This window comes from Barbus barbus (assembly GCF_936440315.1).
Source record: "Barbus barbus genome assembly, chromosome: 12".
In the NCBI taxonomy this organism is placed as follows: Eukaryota; Metazoa; Chordata; class Actinopteri; order Cypriniformes; family Cyprinidae; genus Barbus; species Barbus barbus.
Window position 1 is genome coordinate 32,004,559 of NC_136740.1, and position 23,814 is coordinate 32,028,372.

A 23,814-nucleotide genomic window follows, 5' to 3' on the forward strand; every position below is an offset into this window, starting at 1 on the left:
AAAAATGTATATATTATCATGATATTTAGACAAAATACATAAATATCAGGAAAAATACAGTTATCATTATATTATAGCACTTGCATATCATTGCTCTTTTGTTGGTTTTGATTGCTTCCATTGTCCTCATTTGTAAGTCGCTTTGAATAAAAGCCTCTGCTAAATGAATAAATAAATAAAAATTATATTTGTAATTATTTATATATGTTATGATATTATATTTGTATATCTGTATAGATGTTAAAATATATGGAACATATGCAGCAACTACAATATTTTAATATATAGAAATATACAAATATATCATAAAAAGATAGAAATATCATAAAAACAACTATCATGATATTTTAACATGTACATGATATTAATTGTTAGATTATGTTAGATTTTCATGATAGTTATATATTTTTATATGTACAGTTTGCTAATATATCATGTAGTTGTTTATTTTTTTATATTTGTATATTTACCCATGTTAAAATTATATTTTTGTGTTATTTTATGAAAAATATACAACTATGATGTTTTAACATACAAATATTATGATGTTATATTTGTATATATTTATATATGTTAAAATGTCATGATAGTTCTATATTTTTATGTATGTGTATATATATATATATATATATATATATATATATATATATATATATATATATATATATATATATATACCATAAAAATATAGAACTATCATGACATTTGTGGATATTTGTCAGATCAGGGAATCTCTAATGTTTTTGCCACCTCTAAAATCCCAGTTTAACCCTGGGAACAGCTCTCTGTCGGTGGACATTCACTTGTAACATTTGTTAACATCTTCTAAGCCTAACTGATTCAGATTCTGACACTAGCAACAGTGAGGTCATGGGTTCGATTCCCAGGGAAAGCAAGAACTGATAAACCCCCCCCCCCCCCCCCCCCCCAAAAAAAACATGTGGCCTAACTGTAAATGTTGATCTCAGCTCTTAGAGGAGAGTCATGATGAAACGCAGTGTCCTCCAGGTGCCGAGGCGTTTAATTAACCCGTTTGACTTAAACAGGCTTGACTTCCTGCGCTGGGGTGTTTAAGGCGCTCTGACGGGACAGAAATAGCGGCGCAGCTTCACTCCGGTGTAATTTGCAGTCAATAATCCTGAGCTAAACAAAGAGAGGTTATCATTTCCCCGGCGCGGGGCGGTTCACGCGTGACAGAGCCACTAATCATCGTCACTCTGAACTCCAGAGGAACAGCAGCGCAGCCGCTTCTGAGCGACTAATGGATGGGAGGAAACCGGGCGGCGAGGGGTCAGAGAGGTCACCGATGATGAAGGCAATCGAGGAGGAGGAGGATGGCCTGTCCTCGTCCTGGGCCGCTCGTCATGGTAACGCAGCGGTCGGCTGACATTAACGGCTCGTAACGAAGGCCTGCACCACTTCAAAGCACTCCGGATCTCCGCGGGTCTCCAGAGGGGGTCAGAGGTCAAGCTGAGTGAATTATACATCACTCACTGCCCCACAGTCACATGACAGAGCGAGACGAGCAGAGAAATGACAATAGAATTATATCCAAATAAAATCAATATTGCAATATTGCTTAATGTGATTGTCTGTGATTTAATGAAATGAATATATATTGCGGTGATTACAATGTGTGGTTCATGATAGTGTTTCATGAAAAATATACAACTATAATGAACTTATAGATATAAAAATATACATATATAAGACATACATAAAACATAAATAATATTTGTATGTTAAAACATCACAGTTGTATATTTTTCATGAATACTGTAAATTAAAACTAAAATATAATTTTAACAGAAAAAAAATACAAATATCATAAAAATTAAACAACTGCATGATATATTAACATACTGTGGCTGTGCATATAAAAATATACAACTATCATGATAATCTAACTTATATAAAATATACAAAAATAATATAAGAAAATATACAAGTTAAAATCAAACAGGGATTTAATAACAATCACACAGCACACACTAAACCGGGTCACAGCGCCTGATTAAACGCCCGTCTCATCGGCTCATCCATCAGTGCTGACTATGATGGACATATGAGAAATGTCATATTGAATATCTCCAGCATCTGCCGCGATCAGGAGGAGTTTCATTACAGAGCGGCTCATTTTCACACATTTTTGGGCTTCAATTACAGACTGTTTGGCAGGTAATTTATGTTGGGTGTGATGAATCCAGACGCCGCCTATTAGAGCCACCCTTTCATATGCAGAACTGATTAAGTCCCTTATCAAGATGTTAATGAGCCGTCAGAACGGATTCACGTCAATACCTGCTTTATCAAAATAACCGGCAGATGTGATTGTGATCATGTTTAATGTAAACACAACACATATATCTGACCCTTTACCACATATTACTGTTTAATCCACACAGAAAATAAACTGCATGTAATTTGATGATAATTCTCCACGATATGCCTTCAACTCAACATAATCAACCCATCCTTAAAAATAAAGCTTTGATACATAAAATTATGAATACATTATTAAAAAAATACGTACACCCACAATTGAAAAATATTCCGTTTTTTACAATTAACAAAACATATTGCATAGCAAAATAACAAAATATCCAATTTAAAACTATTATGTTTCATAAAAATATTATACATATTATATACTTTATATATATAATAAAATAATTGATAAACGTTATATATATATTATGACTGCATTAAAAATAGCGAAAAATCTAAGATTACAAGGTCAAAATTACGAGAATTAATTCGTAGCAATTATTAGATTAAGTTATAACATTTTAAGAGCATATTCGAGAATAAAGTTAAAATTAGGAGAACAAAGTTGAAATATTACGAGAATAAAGTTGAAATATTTTGAGAATAAAGTCGAAATATTTTGAGAATAAAGTTGAAATTACGAGAATAAAGTCAAAATATTTAAACTATATGTTGAAATATTTTGAGAACAGTCAAAATATTTTGAAAATAAAGTTAAAATTACGAGAATAAAGTTGAAATATTTTGAGAATAAAGTTAAAATTACGAGAATAAAGTCAAAATATTTTGAAAATAAAGTTAAAATTACGAGAATAAAGTCGAAATATTTTGAGAATAAAGTTGAAATATTACGAGAATAAAGTTGAAATATTTTGAGAATAAAGTCGAAATATTTTGAGAATAAAGTTGAAATTACGAGAATAAAGTCAAAATATTTAAACTATATTTTGAAATATTTTGAGAACAGTCAAAATATTTTGAAAATAAAGTTAAAATTACGAGAATAAAGTTGAAATATTTTGAGAATAAAGTTAAAATTACGAGAATAAAGTCAAAATATTTTTAGAATAAAGGTAAAATTACGAGATTAAAGTCAAAATATTTTGAGAATAAAGTTAAAATTACGAGAATAAAGTCGAAATATTTTTAGAATAAAGGTAAAATTACGAGAATAAAGTCGAAATATTTTGAGAATAAAGTTGAAATATTTTGAGAATAAAGTTAAAATTACGAGAATAAAGTCCAAATATTTTGAAAATAAAGTGAAAATTACGAGAATAAAGTCGAAATATTTTTAGAATAAAGTTAAAATTACGAGAATAAAGTCAAAATATTTAGACTTTATTTTGAAATATTTTGAGAACAAAGTCAAAATTATGAGAATAAAGTAAGAATTATGAGAATTAAATCGTAGAAATTAAAGTAATAATATTTTGAGACTATAGCCTATATTGCGCATACAAATGGCCCGGACTGCGAGCACCGGGAGAAATGCCAAATTCTCATCTTTCAAATTCTGTCAGTTTTATAGCGAAATAATGTGTTTTTCACGCTCTTTAAAGTGACGTAACAGATCGCTGTATTCGCCTCAGTTAAAGCGGCATGTGAATCAATCTTTAATAACAATGAGACATTGGTTTCATTAAATTAGGCTCTACTGTTTTTTCATGCCTTCTGATGTTCCTTTGTTTATTATCGTTCCTTGATGTTTATAACATGCTATAACATGAAATATAACAGGAAAACACATTTATAATTTGTATTTCCTGATAAAACTGTTTTATATTAAAAACACCAAAAGCACAAAGCTGATTGCTATTATTGGGTGGCTGGCGCATTAAAATAATGAATGCAATCAAAGACATGAAATATTATTTCTAAGCATACTGTCCCTGCTAGCATATGACACATGATTTCTGCTAATAATCCCACATATATTCAAATCAATTCCAGTGGCCTGGCAATTTCTCCCGGTGCATGCGCGGTATACTCTCAAAATATTATTACTTTAATTGCTATGGTTTAATTCTTGTAATTTCGACTTTATTCTAGTAATATTTCGACTTTATTCATGAAATATTTCAACTTTATTTTCATAATTTCTACTTTATTCTCAAAATATTTCAGCTTTAATTTCACAATTTTGACTTTATTCTCATTTTTACTTCGTATTATTCACTGAAACAGAAGCTGTTTTACGTGATGTCACACACTTCTGCGGGACAAACTGAGTTTCTGTGTGTTCAGTTTGTTTACATCCAGAACGAACGAGTGTTGTGTTTCCCTCAGATGAAGATGAAGATGAAGAGTGCTGCATTCATGCTGCACACTTGAGGAGGGCAGGAGCTGCCGCTGACAGACTGGCTCTTAATTACCCCGCTGAGAGCCGCTGAGAGCCGTGGGGCCCGGCCAGAGAAAGACACCATATGCTGCGGCCTGCCGAGCCAAAACGGCCCTTCAGCAGCTGTTAGAGACCACAGAGCCACCCAAAATACACCAATCTGACAGCACAGAGACTCTGTGTATGTGTGTGAGTGTGTGTGAGTGCGCGTGTGAGTGTGAGTGTGTGTGAGTGCGCGTGTGAGTGTGAGTGTGTGTGAGTGCGCGTGTGAGTGTGAGTGTGTGTGAGTGCGCGTGTGAGTGTGCGTGTGAGTGTGTGTGAGTGCGCGTGTGAGTGTGTGTGTGAGTGTGAGTGTGAGTGTGTGTGAGAGTGAGTGTGTGTGTGTGTGTGTGAGTGTGTGTGTGTGTGTGTGTGAGTGTGTGTGTGTGTGTGTGTGTGTGTCAGGAGACTGGAATCGCTGCGGCTCTAATTGAGTGGAAGAATCAGCATCGCAGCAGGTATGTGAGAAGCAATCTGTTGGTCAATCTGTCTGTCTGTCTCGCTCATTTTCTCTCTATTTCTCTGTTTTCTTCCGCTGGTTGACGTTTGTCTTTGTTGTGACTGCTCTTCACCTCCTGACCGCCTCTAATCATGTCTCTCTCTGATTCCTCCTCCTCCGTTTCTCTCAGACATTTTATTTCCTACTGAAGAGCCGAGCTTTGCTTACTGAAGGTTTTTTTCAGGTCGTTTTCTCCATTATGACTGCAAAAACATTCATAAGCTCCAACATCTGACTTGAAGCCAAAATTTGAAAATTAGACAAAAAATATACTAAAACATTAAATTAAGTGAATGAGCAGCTCATCCCATAATGCACTGTGAATAATGGAATGATACAAAACTGCTGTTATATTATATTACTACTGTAAGTAGTATAAAAGTTCAAATAAATAAATAAAAACTATACTCCCATAATGTAAAACTACTGAATTTTTGTAAAAAAAAAACTTTAAACTTGTATTTAAAAATATTTAATAGATTTATTAACATTTTATATTAATTGTAAATTTAATGTAAATTTCTTTAAATTAATTAACTTAAAGAAAAAAACTTAAACGTATTGCATTTGAGAATATTTTATAAAAGATTCTATATTTTATTTCTATTTTTTAATTTAATTATTTATATTTTGCATATATATAGTTAAATACAATAACAATAAATAATTGTTTTTATTCATTAGTTTAAGTTTATATATAAAATAAAATACAATACTATGCAATATTTAAAGTTTATTGCAAAATATTAAAAATATTTAAATACAAAAAAAGGTTTTACTTTTGTTTACAGTATTGTTAAAAATATAAGAAATAAATCCAAAATAATTATTACAAATGATCAAACAAATTTGACATAAAATACTGTATTTATAAAAAAAAACTTATTTTATATAAAAAATAAAATAATAATAGATATTTTTTTTTAATTATATATTTTAAGTTTATTGCTAAACATTCAAAGCCGTTTGAGAGAGCAGACACAATGCTTAATGGGAGCAAGTGTCACTGTTGAGTTCTTTTGTTGTGATTTCATTAAACAGGCAGCTGAAGGTGAACCGAACTATAACCGGTTTAACTATCAGTGACGGGTCACTCGTCTCTGTGCCGTCGCTTCGGCTCATTCTCCTCTCACTAATGGCTCTTCTGCTGCTGGTCAAACACGTGTGTGTCATGTGTTTAGCTGCTGATCCAGGCCTGTTCACTCTCTAGTGCCTCTGGAAAGCAGTCAGTGCAGCGATGTGTGTCTGTGTCTACCCATAATGACCTCGTGAAAGCAGACTGGACATATGGTGACACACACACACACACACACACACACACACTAGAGATATCAGAGCACTGGTGCTGCAGTATCAAACTGCTGCTGAAATAAAAACAAAAGCAGCAGTGCCAGTATCAGTGTGTTCAGTATCAGTAGCAGTGAATCATTCGGTCAAAACAGTCACAACTAAATTATCCATAAACACATACAGTATAAATGAAGAACAGGAAGCCCAAACTCCATAACATAACAATACAGTCAGATGTTTTAATGAATATTACTACATGCCTTGGTTATTTTCTCTAGTTTATTACTGTATATTCCTATTTGAACTGAGTTTAAGTTTCTTGACCTCAATGATCGTTTTCTCTGGCTGAACAATAAAAATATAATTTTAAGCTATTTCAGACCATAAATATACAGATATGCTATGCGTAAGCATAGTATACCTGTGTGCCGCGTGATTTCACTCAGATTTCATGGACTAAGGAAACGCTATCAAAGGTACGGAACGGCCTGAACCGCAGCATCTCGTTCCCTATTCAGGCAATACATACGTAACCGAGATGTTCCCTCTCATAGGTCACTTCAATGCTGCGGTGACGTCACCGTATGGGAACGCTATACCATCACGCCTGATGTACCTGAGATAACTGGGATCCGAGGAAAGCATCTGCTCAAGCGGAAAGAACCCGGGAGCCAAGATTCAAGATTTTTATTTGTCACATACACAATTATACAGGGTATAACCAGCAGTGAAATGTAGGTAGGAGCCAGGAGCCATCCTCACATCCAGGCTGTAGAATTTGACTAAAGTGCTCGGTGAGGACCATCATGCTGCAGCACATATATCCTCCATAGAAGATCCACTAAGGAAGGCTTGCGACAAAGCCACCGCCCTCGTGGAATGAGCTCGGATTCCCAAAGGCGACACGAGCTCACGCGCCTCATAGGCTAAGGATATAGCCTCAACCAGCCAATGGGACATGCGTTGCTTTGTGACAGCACAACCTTTATTCTTATTCCCAAAACAAACAAACAGCTGGTCAGACTCACGCAATTGGGCTGTACGATCAACATAGATCTTCAAGGCCCTTGCAGGACAAAGGCTTAGATTTTCTGACCCCAAGTCGGTGGGGGAGAAAGCTTCTAAGACCACCTGCTGGAAACGAGAAGGATAACCACAGCCCTCCATATCAGTAATGGTGGTGAAATCCACGGCTGTAGCGTTTGTGATGCACGCTGAAATCGGTTGCTTCCTGGACCTCGAAACCTCCTGGTGGAGGTCCGGGAAGAAGGGGAGCGGTTTACGGGGCTGAGCAGGTGCACGACTAGTTAAAAAATGGTCGTCCAACTTAGATTGGGACTGGGACGCATCCGCCTCCCAATCCAGCCCCAGCGCGAGTGACTACGTCCAACAGCTCACTGTATGACAGGGAGCTGCGTCTCTCCCGTCCACCAGGAGGGAGAGATCCGCATGCATCGGCCATTAAGTCCTCCGATTCCGAGGCCGCGGTGGACAAAACGTCGTCATACGGCCCGTAGCCGAAGGAGATTGCGTAGGCCTCCGGGGTGGGCCGTAGATCCTCATCGGCGAAAACAACGGGCTCCACAAAGTTTTCGCTGACCTCTTGCACTCGATTGGGGGAGAGCGAGCGAGATACAGAGAACTCCAGCGCATCACTTTCCTCCCGGTCCGGGTCGCACACGTCGCCCCAAGCCATCGCCTCTTGCGGCGCCTCTGCAACCACAGAAGCGACATGGCGGGGGTTGGACACAGTGGCGACCTTGGAGAAAACTTCTACCCTCGAGCGCAGAACTTTCAGACGCAGGCCGTCACAGTGGTAACATGTCAACAGGCCGCTAAGCGCCGCTAAGCGCCGCCTGCGCGTGATGCAGGCCCAGGCATACAAAGCACCTGTCATGAGTGTCCCCCGCCGTGATAAACCTGCCACACGGATCCTTACATCTCTAATGACTCATCGCGTCCGCGAAGAGGAGTTAAACACTGCTTGAGAAGAAAATATCACTGAGAACGCGAGATGCTTTCTAGGGCACAGAAAAATTAGCTTTTGCTTTCCTGAAGGAAATGAAATCTGAGTGAAATAGCACGCGGCACGCAGGTATACTATGCTTACGCATGCGTAAGACGGTGCCAAGCACTATTTGGCCAATAGGATTGGCGGGATGGTACATGGCTTCAGACATTCGTCACACCAAAGGGTGTTCCCATACGGTGACGTCACCGCAGCATTGAAGTGACCTATGAGAGGGAACTGTGTTTTTAAGCTATATCCCTAATTACAACCAAATCACTTGAGCCACAGTCTGATGAGAGATTTTGGTGGAGATATATATTTATAGTTATATACAGAAATGATATACAGGTACATCTCAAAAAAATTGAATATCGTGAAAAACTGAATTTTTTGTAACATTTCAAAAAGTGAAACTTTCATATATATTTTAGATTCATTACATGGAAAGTAAGACATTTCAAAAGTTTTTTTGTTTTAATTTTGATGATTAGAGCTTACAGCTCATGAAAGTCAAAATCCAGTAAAATATTAGAATATTTCCTAAGATCAATCAAAAAAAGGATTTGTAAAGCAGAAAAGTTCAAGTTCTTTAAAGTATGTTCATTTATGCACTCAATACTTTGTCAGGGCTCCTTTAGCACAAACTCCAGCATCAGTGAGGAATGGCATGGTAGCGATCAGCCTGTCGCTCTGCTGAAGCACTATTGAGTCTTCAGCTCGTCTGTATTGTTGGATCAACTGTTTCTCATCTTTCTCTTGAAAATATACCATAGATTCCATATGGGGATAAAGTCAGGCATGTTGGCTGGCTAATCAAACACAGTAATATCATGGTCAGCAAACCACATGGAAGTGGTTTTGGCTCTGTGGGCAGGTGCCAAGTCCTGCTGGAAAAGCAAATCAGCATCTCCATAAAGCTTGTCAGCAGATGGAAGCATAAAGTGCTCCAAAATCTCCTGGTAGACGGCTGCATTGACTCTGGACTTGATAAAACACAATGGACCAACACCAGCAGACGTCACGGCACCCCAAATCATCACTGACTGTGGAAACTTCACACTGGACTTCAAGCAGCTTGGATTCTGTGCCTCTCCAGTCTTCCTCCAGACTCCAGACCTTGATTTCCAAATGAAATGCAAAATTTACTTTCATCTGAAAAGAGGACTTTGGAGCACTGAGCAACAGTCCAGTTCTTTTTCTCCACAGCCCAGGTAAGATGCTTCTGACGTTGTCTCTGGTTCAGAAGTGGCTTGGTAGCTCTTTTCCTGAAGACGTCTGAGCGTGGAGACTCTTGATGCACTGACTCCAGCTTCAGTCCTCCTTGTGAAGCTCTCACAAGTGTTTGAATCAGTTTTGCTTGACAGTATTCTCAAGCTTGCGGTCATCCCTGTTGCTTGTGCACCTTTTCCTACCCAATTTCTTTCTTACAGTCAACTTTGCATTGAATATGCTTTGATACAGCACTCTGTGAACAGCCACACCTTTCAGTAATGACCCTCTGTGACTTACCCTCTTTGTGGAGGGCGTCAATGATTGTCTTCTGGACCATTGCCAAGTAAGCAGTCTTCCCCATTATTGTGGTTTAAAAGAACACGGGATACCCTGAATTTATACTGTAGAGATGGTCGAATTAATGAAACTCATATATAAATATTCTAATATATTGAGATACTGGATTTTGACTTTCATGAGCTGCAAGCTCTAATCATCAAAATTAAAACAAAAAAACTTTTGGAATGTCTTACTTTACATGTTATGAATTCAAAATATATATGAAAGCTTTTCACGATATTCTAATTTTTTTAGATCTACCTGTATATCAGAATCAGAATCAGAATGAGCTTTATTGCCAGGTATGTTTGGACATACAAGGAATTTGTTTTAGTGACAGAAGCTCCACAGTGCAACAGAATGACAGCAACAGGACAGGACACAGATAATAAAAAAATAAAAAATTATGTACAAATATACAAAAATGGACAATGTGCCAAATAGCACAAACACAATATACAAAATAGATTAAAAAAATTAATAATAAAATTAATTAAAATATTTACCAAATAAAGATTCATATTTATTTATTTACATTTGATTATTTTTAAATGTTTATTTATTAAATATTAATATTTATCTATTTAATTTATCAACTCAAATAGAAATAGTTTACTCTGAAATAAATATTCATATACAATATCAATACACAAAAAATAAATAAATAAATATATATACTTTGTCATATTTATTAAACATAATGATATAAATTGGGCGATGACATATATAAATAATATAAATGAATGCAAATAAATAAAATAAATGTAATTCATTGTAAATGTACTTTTTTATAAACACATGTTCATTTATATTAATAATGCATATTAAGTTGCTAAAGAAATAAATTAAACTGTTAATATTTACAAAAATAATCATGTTTAAATATTTATTTAATCATTTATTAATATTATAAATAATATATTAATAATTATTTATAAATTTTGATCAGTATTGTTTATCAAAATATCTGTCAGAGTTAGGTTTAATTATATGTGATTGAGACGCAGTGTAAGTAGATTGTTGAGTCTGTGCTGAGCAGGAGTTTCTCACCGAAGTCGGCCAGTTTGAGTTCTCCGGTGTCACTGATGAGCAGGTTCTGTGGTTTTAGGTCTCGGTGAAGGATGTATCTCTGATGGGTGTAAGACAAACCCCTCAATAACTGGAACAGGAACAGCTGCAGAAACACAAGATTCATGTGTGAGAATCACAGATTACACACTACACTCACCTGTGAATCGATATATCATTTAAAACACAAATCAACCGGATTCATCCCATCACACGCGTCAGTCGAACTGAACAGGATCCAGTAAATGTGTTATTTATTCCCATCTTGCTCATATAAAGCAATCGCTGTGCTTATATATTGTGCTTTTATGCAGCTCAGTATCATCTCAGATCGATCCCAGCTTCACGCTCTCCGTCTGGAGTATTGATGAAGAGCAGCGTCTGATAGACAGACAATCGATGCACAAACACACACACACACACACACACAGATACACGCGACGTGTGGCCAGTATGGTGACCCATAATCAGAATTTATGCTCTGCATGTCACACATCCAAGCAGCGCTGGGCGATATGGCAAAAAAAATAAAAATCTTGAATTTTTCAGAATGTTTGACCAATTCTTGATTTTTTTAAACAATTTTTAACTAGCCAGCTTGAAAATGTAACTACAACATGATTCAAGTAACTTGTTCTGTTTTAACCCTCTAGTTACAGAAAATTCTGTTCCAAGTGCAGCACACATGAAGTTGTCAACATGATGTCAATCACTTGTTAAATGTCTTTGCAGAAAAGATGCGTGAACTACAACTACATCTTGTACAGACTTGTCTTATACATATTATATATGTTCAGAAATAATACGAGTAAAATGCTTTAAAAAAATTCAAAAGTCAAAGTAATTTAAATTCAAAATGACTCAAGACTATTATTACCTATGAATGTTCTGTAAAAGCAATGAACAGCACCATGACGCAAACATCAAATATCAGACATACATGTAAACATGGACGTGTTTGACTGCTGCGCTCGCGTCTATAGTTTAATAATAGTGTAATAACCTATAGCCCTATTGTTGTGAGTGGACATATGACCAGATCCAGAAAACCCAACACTGGACTACAGGACAGAGATGACATCCATACAATACTTACAGTTTTATTCAGCTTCTTACACACGTTCAAAACTTTGACTCTTTTTTTAATAACTTTACACACAAATCCAAGAATTGCACACAAAATGCAAAATGCCTCATGTCTCTTGCAAAATGAAGCACTGCATTCAAAATATCACAAACACATCTCAAAAGCAAACATTTGCAAACACCTTTGCCATAATATTACTTCCTGTTAGATTTGTGTGTGTTACACAGAGAATTGTGTGTTGTGGTTTGCAAAAAGTGTTTTATTAAGTCTTTAAGGCTGAGAATTAGTGTCTGGTTTTGCAGATTTGGTGTGTGCTTCTTCTGTTTGAGTGACAGCTTTCAGAAACTGTGTGCAACAATGTTAATTTTGTCGACGAAGAGGGCATTTGTGGCCTAATGGTTAGAGAGTCAGACTCGTAATCCAAAGGTTGCGGGTTCGAGTCTCGGGCCGGCAGGGATTGTAGGTGGGGGGAGTGAATGTCCAGCGCTCTCTCCACCCTCAATACCACGACTGAGGTGCCCTTGAGCAAGACACCGAACCCCCAACTGCTCCCCGGGCGCCGCAGCATAAATGGCTGCCCACTGCTCCGGGTGTGTGTTCATGGTGTGTGTGTGTGTGTGTGTTCACGGTGTGTGTGTGTTCACTGCTGTGTGTGTGCACGTTGGATGGGTTAAATGCAGAGCACGAATTCCGAGTATGGGTCACCATACTTGGTCGTATGTCATGTCACTTTCATGTCACTTATATTCGTTAACAAACCTTTTTTCTGTGACTAAGACGAGACGTTGACGAGCTAAAACTAATATCTGATGATAAAAACTATGACGAAATTATGGCATGTCTTAACAAGACAAGACGGGACTAAAATGTTATTTGAGGAGTACCGGACATTCAAAATACATCCTATAGGCTAAGTTAACTGTCTTGTCTTTCAAAATGTGCGTCTCTGTCATTGGATGAGGGGCGTTTGCACAGCCTAGCTAGTCTTAGTATGGCAGCCGCAGTGGACGGATAGGCTACCAAAACGCAAACTAGCGATCTAAAACAATGGCCTCAGCACCCGAAGGGTTAGGGACTGGGTGACCAGATGTCCCGTTTTTCCCGGGAGTCACAAGTCGTTGTCGATTAACTTAAAGTTAGTGAAGGTGCGACAGGCGGAATGGCTGATAGAAGTGCTCTCTCTCGCGCACGCTCCACTTCTTCAGTCTCATACAGCGCACGATCAGATACACACACAGCAGTCCACATGTCTATTGAGTCAGAGTATCTCACGGAAATACAGTCGGTTATGGCTTTAGTGAACGTTAAACAGGTGGGTGCGTGTCAGTAGGCTATTACATGCATACCTTCCGTCTTAAATGGACAGCATTCCTAATTATCTGTCATTGTTAACCAACAAAAGATGTTAAATAAATGTATACTTGTTAAGTAAACCTACTGTATCTGAAAAATTTGTTTAATTTGTATCTCTACCAAAAAATGAAAATTGATTCCAGTTTTTCCAAATTCAATCCTTGATTCAAATTCTTAATTGATTTGGTCTAAAGAGAGAAGAATTGAAAACTATTTTTTGTTTGAATACTACATATAAAATAGCTACCAAAATAAATGTTGGTAACTGCAGTTTGACTAAAAGTTGACGAAAATGCTATTTTTCGTCGACTAAAACTAGACTAAAACTATGAAAGACTCAAATGACTAAAACGTGACTAAGACTATTAAGCATTTTCATCTCAAGCTAAAGACTAAATCAAAAATACTTACCAAAATTAACACTGGTGACAAGGAAAGATTTTGTGTGTAAACAGTTGAAAAAAAACTGTAATATGATAATAATTTGTGTTAAAGCTGCTCATCTGGAAGGAAACAGAGAGAGAGAGAGAGAGGAACACCTGGAGTAATCCTCAGGACTGAGATAAAGAAGATGATGAAGAGAGATAAGAGGACAAAAGCAGGGTCAGCTGAACGCCGAGGGCCGGATCTGCAGATGAAAGAAGATCGATATACGTCTGGATTACAGACAGAATTACAGACCAGCGCAGAGCTGAAGAAACAGCAGCACCTGCAGAAACAGACACACTTTCCTGGAGCTTCAGGGTTTACTCTTCAGTTCTGCTGTGTCTGAGGATTAACATGTTTGTGGACAAGAAACCTAATAAAACCCGAAGATGCTTGAAGCTCATGCCTTCACTACAGCCTTGAAATAAAGATGCAGTCTCAGGGCCGGATGTGATTTCACTGGAAAGCCGAGATGCTGTGATGAAATTAATTCTACAAACCGTCCGAGGATCCAGCATTATAACAAACAATTAATTCTGGGAAAACATTAATGACTGTATCGCTGTGAGAACGAGCGTAATTTATCATGTGTACAGCCATATCTCTATATCTGACTGATGATCCATCTTAAGACTTCATCAGTAATTCCACATTAACATATGAGCTCATACTGGTGTTTGATTACGAGCCTAGCTCGCTCATGCATCATTAGTAGTTATATTACTAAGTGACCAGATGCACAGTGAATGATAAAACAGGTGAAAAATAAATATGACAGTAATAATAATAATAATAATTACAGAACAATAGCAAAATTACAATATTCATGAAAGTCTTAATTTCTTCTTTGTTTTCGAACATTATTTTGACAGCTTTTTGTGCACTTCAGCACTTCAGAAACTCCTGACAGCATGCTTTCTCCCTCATTAAACTGCTAGACTTATAAACCGTCTGTCTGATACGAAAACAAAAGACCAAATTAATCATTTCTGCTGACTGGGTGACCTGTATTCTATTCTTATTTTGCATTAACGGCCGATTATCTGTCACTTTATAGGCCTCCAGTGGATTAAATCCAGCATCAAAGACAAGTTGAGTGTTTGATTTCTCCGTTTGTGTTGGATGAAGCAGGCTGGCTGCTAAATGAGCCGAGAGTCTCTCACATCTGCTGGAGAATCAGAGCGACTCCTGGTTTAGAGGAGCGGAGGGATTGAGAGCGCTGTGGTTTTTAATGTGCGTATCAACGGACCATCAGCTCCACACCTGCTCTCCTGACATGCAGCAGTCTCACGAGTCCAGCTCTTTCTCACAGCGATGGGATACGAAGCCAAAGGGCCAGTGATTCTCATCAGTTCATATCTGCATCAAAAGCCCTGTTCACTCCACACCTCCATCTCTGCGAAGACTTTCACCTGCTTTATGCTGTCAAACTGCAGTCATGATCTCTCATAATGCATTCAGGTCTGGAAGAGACACAAACATTTCTAAAATATGTGTAGTTTTTATTAAGGGAACGAAACTTTGCAAATGCTCTAAGAACCTCAAAATTCGCATCATTTATTTTTTATCATTATTTTTCAAAGGATATAACCTTTTTTAAAAATGTACAGTACACACATATATTATGCAAACAAAAACTTTTTTATTTTGGATGTGATTAATCGTTTGACAGCAGTAAAATATATTTTAATTAATACAAAAGGGGTAAATGCAGTAATAACATTGAACACAATCTTTGAATTTTTCAGTCATTAATGAGAAGTTGCTGATCAGCAACAACAGCAGGTTAGCGAGTCTCTGACAGCAAAAACCCTCACTTAGATCACATTACTTCTGATGCATTGCAACACGAGTCCTGTCTTCCTGAATGTGACGTCCCGCAGAACACTGAAGTATATGGCATTATTTGTAATTGCTCAGGCTGATGGACCATTAGTGCAACTGCACAACAGTTTATGTCACTGATTGTGTCTCCAAATGTAAGGCTTTGTTTGTTTCTTCAGATGGTTTAAGGGTTGATCATCTCAACTAATGTGACGGTAGCATTAAACTTGAAACTGTCTACAGCGCTGTGCAAAACTGAGATTGAATTAAGAACGTCTTTTCAATACACCGGCGCACCCGCAGCATAACGAGGCCTGTGAAGATCTCCTGTTATTTCTGGAGCGAGAGCAGTATATGAGCAGGAGGTCTGGTTTGGACGGTGGCCCAGAAAGGGGTCCAGTCTGCTTGACCAGTAATTAGCCGCTAGCGCCCTGAACGCTGCCTTTCACATGCTAATCCCATCCAACCTGCGGCCCGGAGTCTAATGGCTTTTATTAGCGCGGATCTGAGCGAATGAATCAGCTCCAGCTAATGGGCGGAATTAAAACGCCAGCCCTTGTGTGGCGCGATTGTTCGTGACTGTGGCAGCTAATCTCCATTTAGCGGCCATTTTGGCTCTGATGAGTTGATGCTGGAGGAGGTGGCGAGTCTGAAATCATGAGATCATTAAGACACTAAGAACAAGCTTGCGTTAAAAACAGACTGATGAAGTACCACGCAAGTGAACAGAAGATGCATTAACTACCGCTCAACTCATACAGTACACTAAAGATGCATATCCTGCAAAAATCATATTTGCATTCATATTTTTGTCTATTTGTTTTAGGTCAAAATCATTTTAAAAATCCTCAAAACAAGATGAATTCACTTGTGAAGCAATGCTGCATTAGATACAAAGACTTGTTTTCACAGACTGTCTTTTTTATGTGTGTGTTTTGTCTTACTGCAAGCTAAAAAACATGATCTGCCAAAGCAGCAAAGACAAAATCCACATATATCCGAGATACACAGCATCAAAACAAGTGCTAATATAATCTATATTTAGATTAGATTAGATTTAACTTCACTGTCATTTTGCAGAGTACAAGTACAGAAATGTACATATAAAATATAAAACAAAAAGCAATATAAAATAAATATTATGTGTATATAATAATTATACATATACAATGTATACACAAAATACATATAATATTATAAATTATTATATATTATTCCAACAATATTATATATACATATTCTAGTACGTATTTATCCATTTTAATTTTTCTTTTTTTTAATTTTTTTTTTTTTAATATACAGTATATATAAAACCATAATAGAACCCTGATAATAATAGAATATGTAATAGAATATGTGACCCTGGACCGCAAAACCAGTCATAAGGGTAATTTTTTCAGAAATTGAGATTTATACATCATCTGAGAGCTGAATAAATAATCTTTCCATTGATGTATGGTTTGTTATGATAGGACAATATTTGTCTGAGATACAACTATTAGAAAATCTGGAATCTGAGGGAGCAAAAAAATCTAAATATTGAGAAAATCTCCTTTAAAGTTGTTCAAATGAAGTTCAAATATATATACCCCGTGTGTGTGTATATGTATATATATATATATATATATATATATATAAAATTTTAAGATATTTTATTTACCATATTTATATTTTATTATACTTATATTTCTTTAATTTTATTTATTATATAAAATATATAATAAAATATGCTTTTATAAGCACAAGATTTTGAGGTAGACAAGAAAAGGTCCAAAAATATATTTATGAATTTAAGTCATTTTTTGTAATGTAGATTCATCAATAGTTGAACCCTTTCAGTCCAATCTCAATAAACACAGACACTATTCACAGAACTATTAACCAAAAGAAACACAAGTATCAGTATGAGCTAATCTAAAACAAGTTATCCAAGTAAACATTGGCTCATGCTCGCCTGGTCCACATGCACAAGAAATAAGACACTATAATGGCCACAAAACGATTTTCTGCAGCTCACTGTCCTCATAAACCTGAATCTACAGGGGAGTCCTGGTCAGAAATGCTCTTTAAAGGTTCTGAAAGCTGTGTAAAGTGCAGCCTGTCCTGATTTTCTCCATACGTGGCATTGTGAGATGATGTGACAAAATCACCTGCTTCAGGATCCCACTGAACGTCTGGCTTGTCATTTATCATGATTTCTCCATTGGATTGAATCTCAATGAGGGAGCGAATAGGATAAATACTTTATTTATGTAAATCCACAGTGACAAAAAGCTGATGAATTACATAAGCAACTTCTGCTCGCTGGCCTCATTCACTCCATCACGCCAGGAATTCACTGCAACTTTCTACCAAGACATTGACTTTATACTTGATTTCAAGGAGTATTTCAACCAAGTAAAAACTGTGCTATCTATTTATGTCAAATAAATTAAGTAAATCAAGTAAAAACATGACTACTTTCCATCTGTCATTTCTCCAGCTACTAATAGCACTGAGAGGAAGCATCAGAATATGAAGTTATTGTCATGAAAACAACCAAATCGAGTAGTAATGGCAAGGGGATGTTGTTTCTTACTAAGAAACACAAACCACGGCAGCATAAACAGTAGATCATGGCGCTCGCAACAATAAGGTCATGGGTTCAATTCCCAGGAAATGCATGAACTGAGTTCCAAATTTCACTTTGGATAAAAGCATTTGCAAAATATGAAAAGCACCAAGGCTATTTAGGCTATTTTCATTAACTAAAACTGAAACTTAAAGAAATACTTGAAAAAACAAACTGAAAATAAAATAAAATATATATATATATTTTTATTTCAGGTAGTTGCCAATGAAACATTGCTCATAAAAGGTAAATTACCACAAAAAAAAAGATTTTTAATTATTGTTTAATTATTAAATTATTTGTTTAATAACTAAAAAAAAAAAAATTATAAAATGAAAACAAGTTTAAAATTTTTTTTATTTTTTATTTTTTATTATTGTTTAATTACTACAAGATGCTTTAGAAAATATGTGAGTCGCAGCACATTTCAGATGATTTATATTCCAGAAATCTGGTACTGTATATTAAGTGCCTTTGCAGATTAAACTGGGTTAAACATCCCACAAAGTATGTTCTTCTGCTCATTTCTTCCTTCAGATCTTACTGCGAGTGTGTGGTCTCACTGCTCAAATAAACACGGACACGGACAGAGTTTCATTACAGATGGACACAGACGTCGTGTTGTAAAGAGGAATCACTGACTCAAGAGCCTCACGTCTGACAGACAAAGAGACGCAGACGAGTCTGAGCTGCTCTACTTCTGACCGCACAACGCTTCAGACGGGAATCAAAGAGGCCATGAAAGAGAAGAAATACTTATAAAACATGCTGAAAACTGCTGTGAAATCTTCTTGTCTCACTTAGTCCAACAATGACATTTAGAGGAGAGTAAATATGAAAAATCTAAAATGATGAGAAAAAAAAAAAAACGTCTCAGGTTACACATGTAACCATGGTTCCCCCGAAGGGAATGAGACGCTGCGTCGAAGCACTATGGGAACATCTTCAGCATGACCGCGCTCTGAATCACATGTGTAATCTGTCCAATGGATGGGCGAGACGTCACGGACGGGTGACGTAATCAGCCAGGAAGCATAAGAGCACGTGCGGTGGAACCGGCGTCAGCTTCAGGAAATGAAGCAACCGCTCGCAGGGATGCCGGAAGTATGGCCCCGAGACGCAGCATATCGAGACCACATCGAGGTGGTCCTCGATGGCCTCATATGCTCTGAAATGAATTGTTCTTCAATCAGAGGAACCAATCGATTCAAAATGTGTAGAAATGAGGTAAAGTACATATTTTTCACTAAATGAACAAGGAAAACCACATGCGAACATAATTTAATTTAGTATAATTTCATTGATATTTTGCCAGGTTGTGCAAAATAAAATGAAATAAAATAAAAAAGTAAAATAAAACTGAATCTTGCATTTATAAATAAAATAAAATAATATATATTTTTCAGCCTATTCACATATATATGTCAGTGCATGTTTCATATGCTCTGAAATGAATTGCTCTTCAATTAGAGGAACCCCTCACAAGAGCAGATCAAGCGGAGAGCGGCGTCTCACTCACCCTGATGTTGTCCGGATGAAGGCCGCCGGGATGTTTGTCCATGTACTGACACAGATCTGTGTGCTGGACAGAGAGAGAGAGGGACGTGAGACACTGAACTAAACACACAGAACTGACTCAAAGAATACTAACAACCAGAAAAGCACACAAACACAAACAATGCCTCAAATACAACATTCTTGATTAGACAGAAATTAAATACGGGTCAAATCAACCAAATTTCAGAAACTTCTCAGCTAACATTTTTGATTTTGTAACATATATAGTGATAAAACCCTAAATGTCACAGAGATATTTACGGAGTAATTCACTATTTTGTAGCGGAGGGTCAAGATTCAGAGCCAAATTACAGGAGGATGAAATGACTTCAGAAAGATTGCAGCATCAGTTTATTTTAACACAGAGATTGGTAGCTCTATCAGTCAAATCTGTTGACTTTAGCAATCCTTGCAATGGTGATGATTAAAAAAAATGAGTTTTAAAATCAATTTGATTTATTTTTATGATACAATAATTTATTTAATAATAAATTGTTTTATTTCAAATTAAATAAAACCATTTATTATTACATACCAAGAACATTTATAATATATTATACTTATTGCTTTTCGTTAATTATATCCTTATTTAACTTATTTAATTATAAATTGTTGCTGTATTGCTTTCAAATTAAATAAAACAATTTATTATTATTATTATTATTATTATTATAAAAAATTATAATAAAATAATAAGTATTTTAAATGTATATTTAATATTTGTCATTATTTATTATTTCATAATTAAACTTATTTAATAATAATTTATTGTATTGATTTCAAATCATATAGAACAGTTAATTAATAAATAGTAATAAAAATAATAATATTTTTAAATATATTTATTATTTATTTATCAATATATTAAATTTATTTAATACACATTTTTTATTTATTTCAATTTAACAAATACATTTATTACAATTTTTATGATTAATAATATAATAGTTTTAAAACCTATTTATTATTTATTTACAAGAGTATTTAATAAATCATTTAATTTAATAAAATAATTTTAATTAATCGTTTCAGTAAATGACATACATATATATTTATCAACATTACTTCTACTTTGAGGACCATCTTGGATGATTTTATTTCTCACTGCAGTGCATTATGGGAATTTCTACAGATACATCATGTAAATCAGCCTCGATATGAGCACATAGGCAGCCAGAGAAGGGCATAGAAACATGTCATTGGAAATGTTATGGACATAAAACAGACTTTCTGGGTCATAAGTGAGAGCTGACATCACTTCCTGTGTCAAATAGCAGTCATTTCCTGTCGACAGTGTTTGTCTGGAGGAGTGTGTGGCAGTGCATGTAAAAAGAGTATTACCCACAATGCTCTGCACTGATGTTTGCAAACTCCTGCAGATAAACGCGTTTTCTTTCATGAATAATGCAGCGGCGCTCAAACACGTCCTTGGCTGTCAATCATTATTAACACTCGCCACGCAAAATCAATTGATTTCCTCGCCACCAAACCCTGTGTTTGTTAGCGGCGCGTCTGAACGCGAGTGGGATGAGTCTCAGAGCAATATAAAGCTCAGCCGCCATCCAATCTTCGCCTTCTGATTGTTTTCTTTGACACCCGACGTGTTAGCTTAGCTCTCATGAATAAATCAATCTCACGCTCATCCAATTTAGCCGGAGGACGTACAATCCACGGGAAAATACACGAGAAAAGGCTAATCAGAGAACGGCTGCAAAGTCTGTGACACTGACCTCTTCACAATAAAAATAAATAAATATATAAATACAAATGTACATAAATAAATAAAAACAAAACACTGTGTGCTCAAAGCCAGCAAACCTCAACAAAAACTTAAAATAAAATAAAACACCATAAAACCACAGCAAAATACTAAAATAAAATAAAATTTAAAACAGCAAATAAAAGCAAAATAAAAAATACAAATAAAACACCCAAGACTGTAAAAGCAGCAAACCACAGCAAAATAATAAATAAAATTAATTTACATTACATAAAAAAAATGTACCCAGACAGGGCTACACGATTAATCTAAAAAAAATCACGATCTCGATTCATACATAAATGCGATCTCATTTCTAAATGATGGCGATTCAGTTCCGTGTATTTCCCTGCATTCAGATCATGCTGCATTCACGTTATTGGTCACTCACACAATAACAAAACACTATTAATTCACCAATCAATCATAAATCTCCATCACTTTCTCCTCTCCCTCATTGGCCACGGTCCGCTGTCACTCACGTGACGTGTTACGAGTCAATAGGCGCGTTCGCAGAATGATCACCGTATGACATCACAGTACCACGAGAGCGATAAGAGAGTAGTCGGATCCTATGCATGCAAATCGCTCTTGCGGTACTTTGATGTCATACGGTGATCATTCTGCGCAGCGCTGCTTCAACGGGGCGTCAGCATCAACGCTTGACGGAGGGCGTGTCTGAAGCTTGGTGCTGACGTACTTTTCTGGTGCTGCATGAACGGGATTGGCTAGCGTCTGCGCTAGGGTATTTGCATAAGGCGATCTGATTGGCTGACGCCTGCGTGCAACGCCAGTGAAGCGACGCGAGGGACCCACAATTCAGTTCGGCAACGCTTGACGTCACTCCATTCAAAGTAAACGAGAGGCGTTGACACCGACGCCCCGTGTGAATGTGAATATTTTTATTTATTATTGTTAATGTTCTCTTATGTTCAACAACTTAAGCTTTAAAATTATTCACTTTAAGGGGTCTAAAATAAAGAAAAGAGACAATTTTTTGTTACTCCAGCACTTTATTATACTGAATGTCCTGTGGTTTTTTTTTTTGGGGGGGGGGGGGGGGGGGGGGGGGTTTGTAAGGTACTTGAGTGCAATACATTTTGGTTGACAAAATGAGAATCGTGTAAGAGAATCGTGATCTCAATTCCCATGGAGAAAAATCGTGATTCACATTTTAGCAAGAATCGCAGCCCTATACCCAGGACATAAATAAATAAATAATAAATATATAAATATATACAAAATAAAACACCAAATGTGCCCAAGACTGCAAAACCACAACCAACAACAACTTTTAATAAAAAAATAAAATAATATAAATTAAAATAAATGTGCCCAAGACCCTAAAACCAGAAATGTAATTAAAATTTAATTTAAAATTTACATTAAAAAGTTAAATAAAAATAACTTAATTAAATAAATCTTAATAAGAAAATATAATAAATAATTTAATAAAATAAAAATTGCTCAAGACCCTAAAACCAGCAAACCACAGCAAAGTAATAAATTGAAAAACAAAACATGAAAAATAAAATAATTTAAAATATAATAAATGTGCCCAAGACACTAAAGCCAGCAAAACATAGCAAAATAATTATTAATATTAATATGTAATATTATTTATTAATAAAAATAAAATAAAATATGCCCAAGACCATTGATCTGTGTCAATGTTCCCCCGTGCACTGACCTCTCTATGAAGCAAACATCAAATGCATCTCATAACATTTAGAGAAAGCAAAGTGTGAGGGAAAAAAAGCCGATTCTTTCTATGAAGAATCAAATCAATCATCAAGACTGACAGGAGTTTGAACCTACAACCTGTTTTCCTGACTGTCCTATTTTCCTTCTTGAGATCCAGTTAACTCGTGACATCCCGCCCAAATAACGGTCCTCTCAAATTACATCTGCACTGCACTTAAAAGTCAAGTGCACGTATCGCTTAAGTGGACAATTATTTGTATGTGTGCTGGGAATATAAATTCTCAGTGTCTGGTTTTTCTTACAGTACGGATCAGTATTAATGAGCTAAAGCACTAATTCATGTGCGAATGCCTCTCTGGAGGAGCTCCAGCTTCCACCGAAGACGTAAAATCATGTTTTAAAGATGAACTTTGTGATTTCAAACCC

The 23,814-nt window shown here is 36.1% G+C and overlaps 1 protein-coding gene across 1 annotated transcript in view; it reads right to left on the reverse strand.

Annotated features, from left to right (window-relative positions):
- The window catches only part of cdk14 (cyclin dependent kinase 14), a 138,131-nt gene that overhangs the window by 44,267 nt on the left and 70,050 nt on the right, over positions 1–23,814 (reverse strand). Inside the window, exons 7-8 of the mRNA XM_079429288.1 lie at positions 19,888–19,950; positions 11,050–11,173 (exon numbers count right to left, since the gene is read on the reverse strand). Of these exons, the coding sequence (XP_079285414.1) occupies positions 11,050–11,173; positions 19,888–19,950 (187 nt within the window). The remainder of the gene's footprint in view (positions 1–11,049; positions 11,174–19,887; positions 19,951–23,814) is intronic.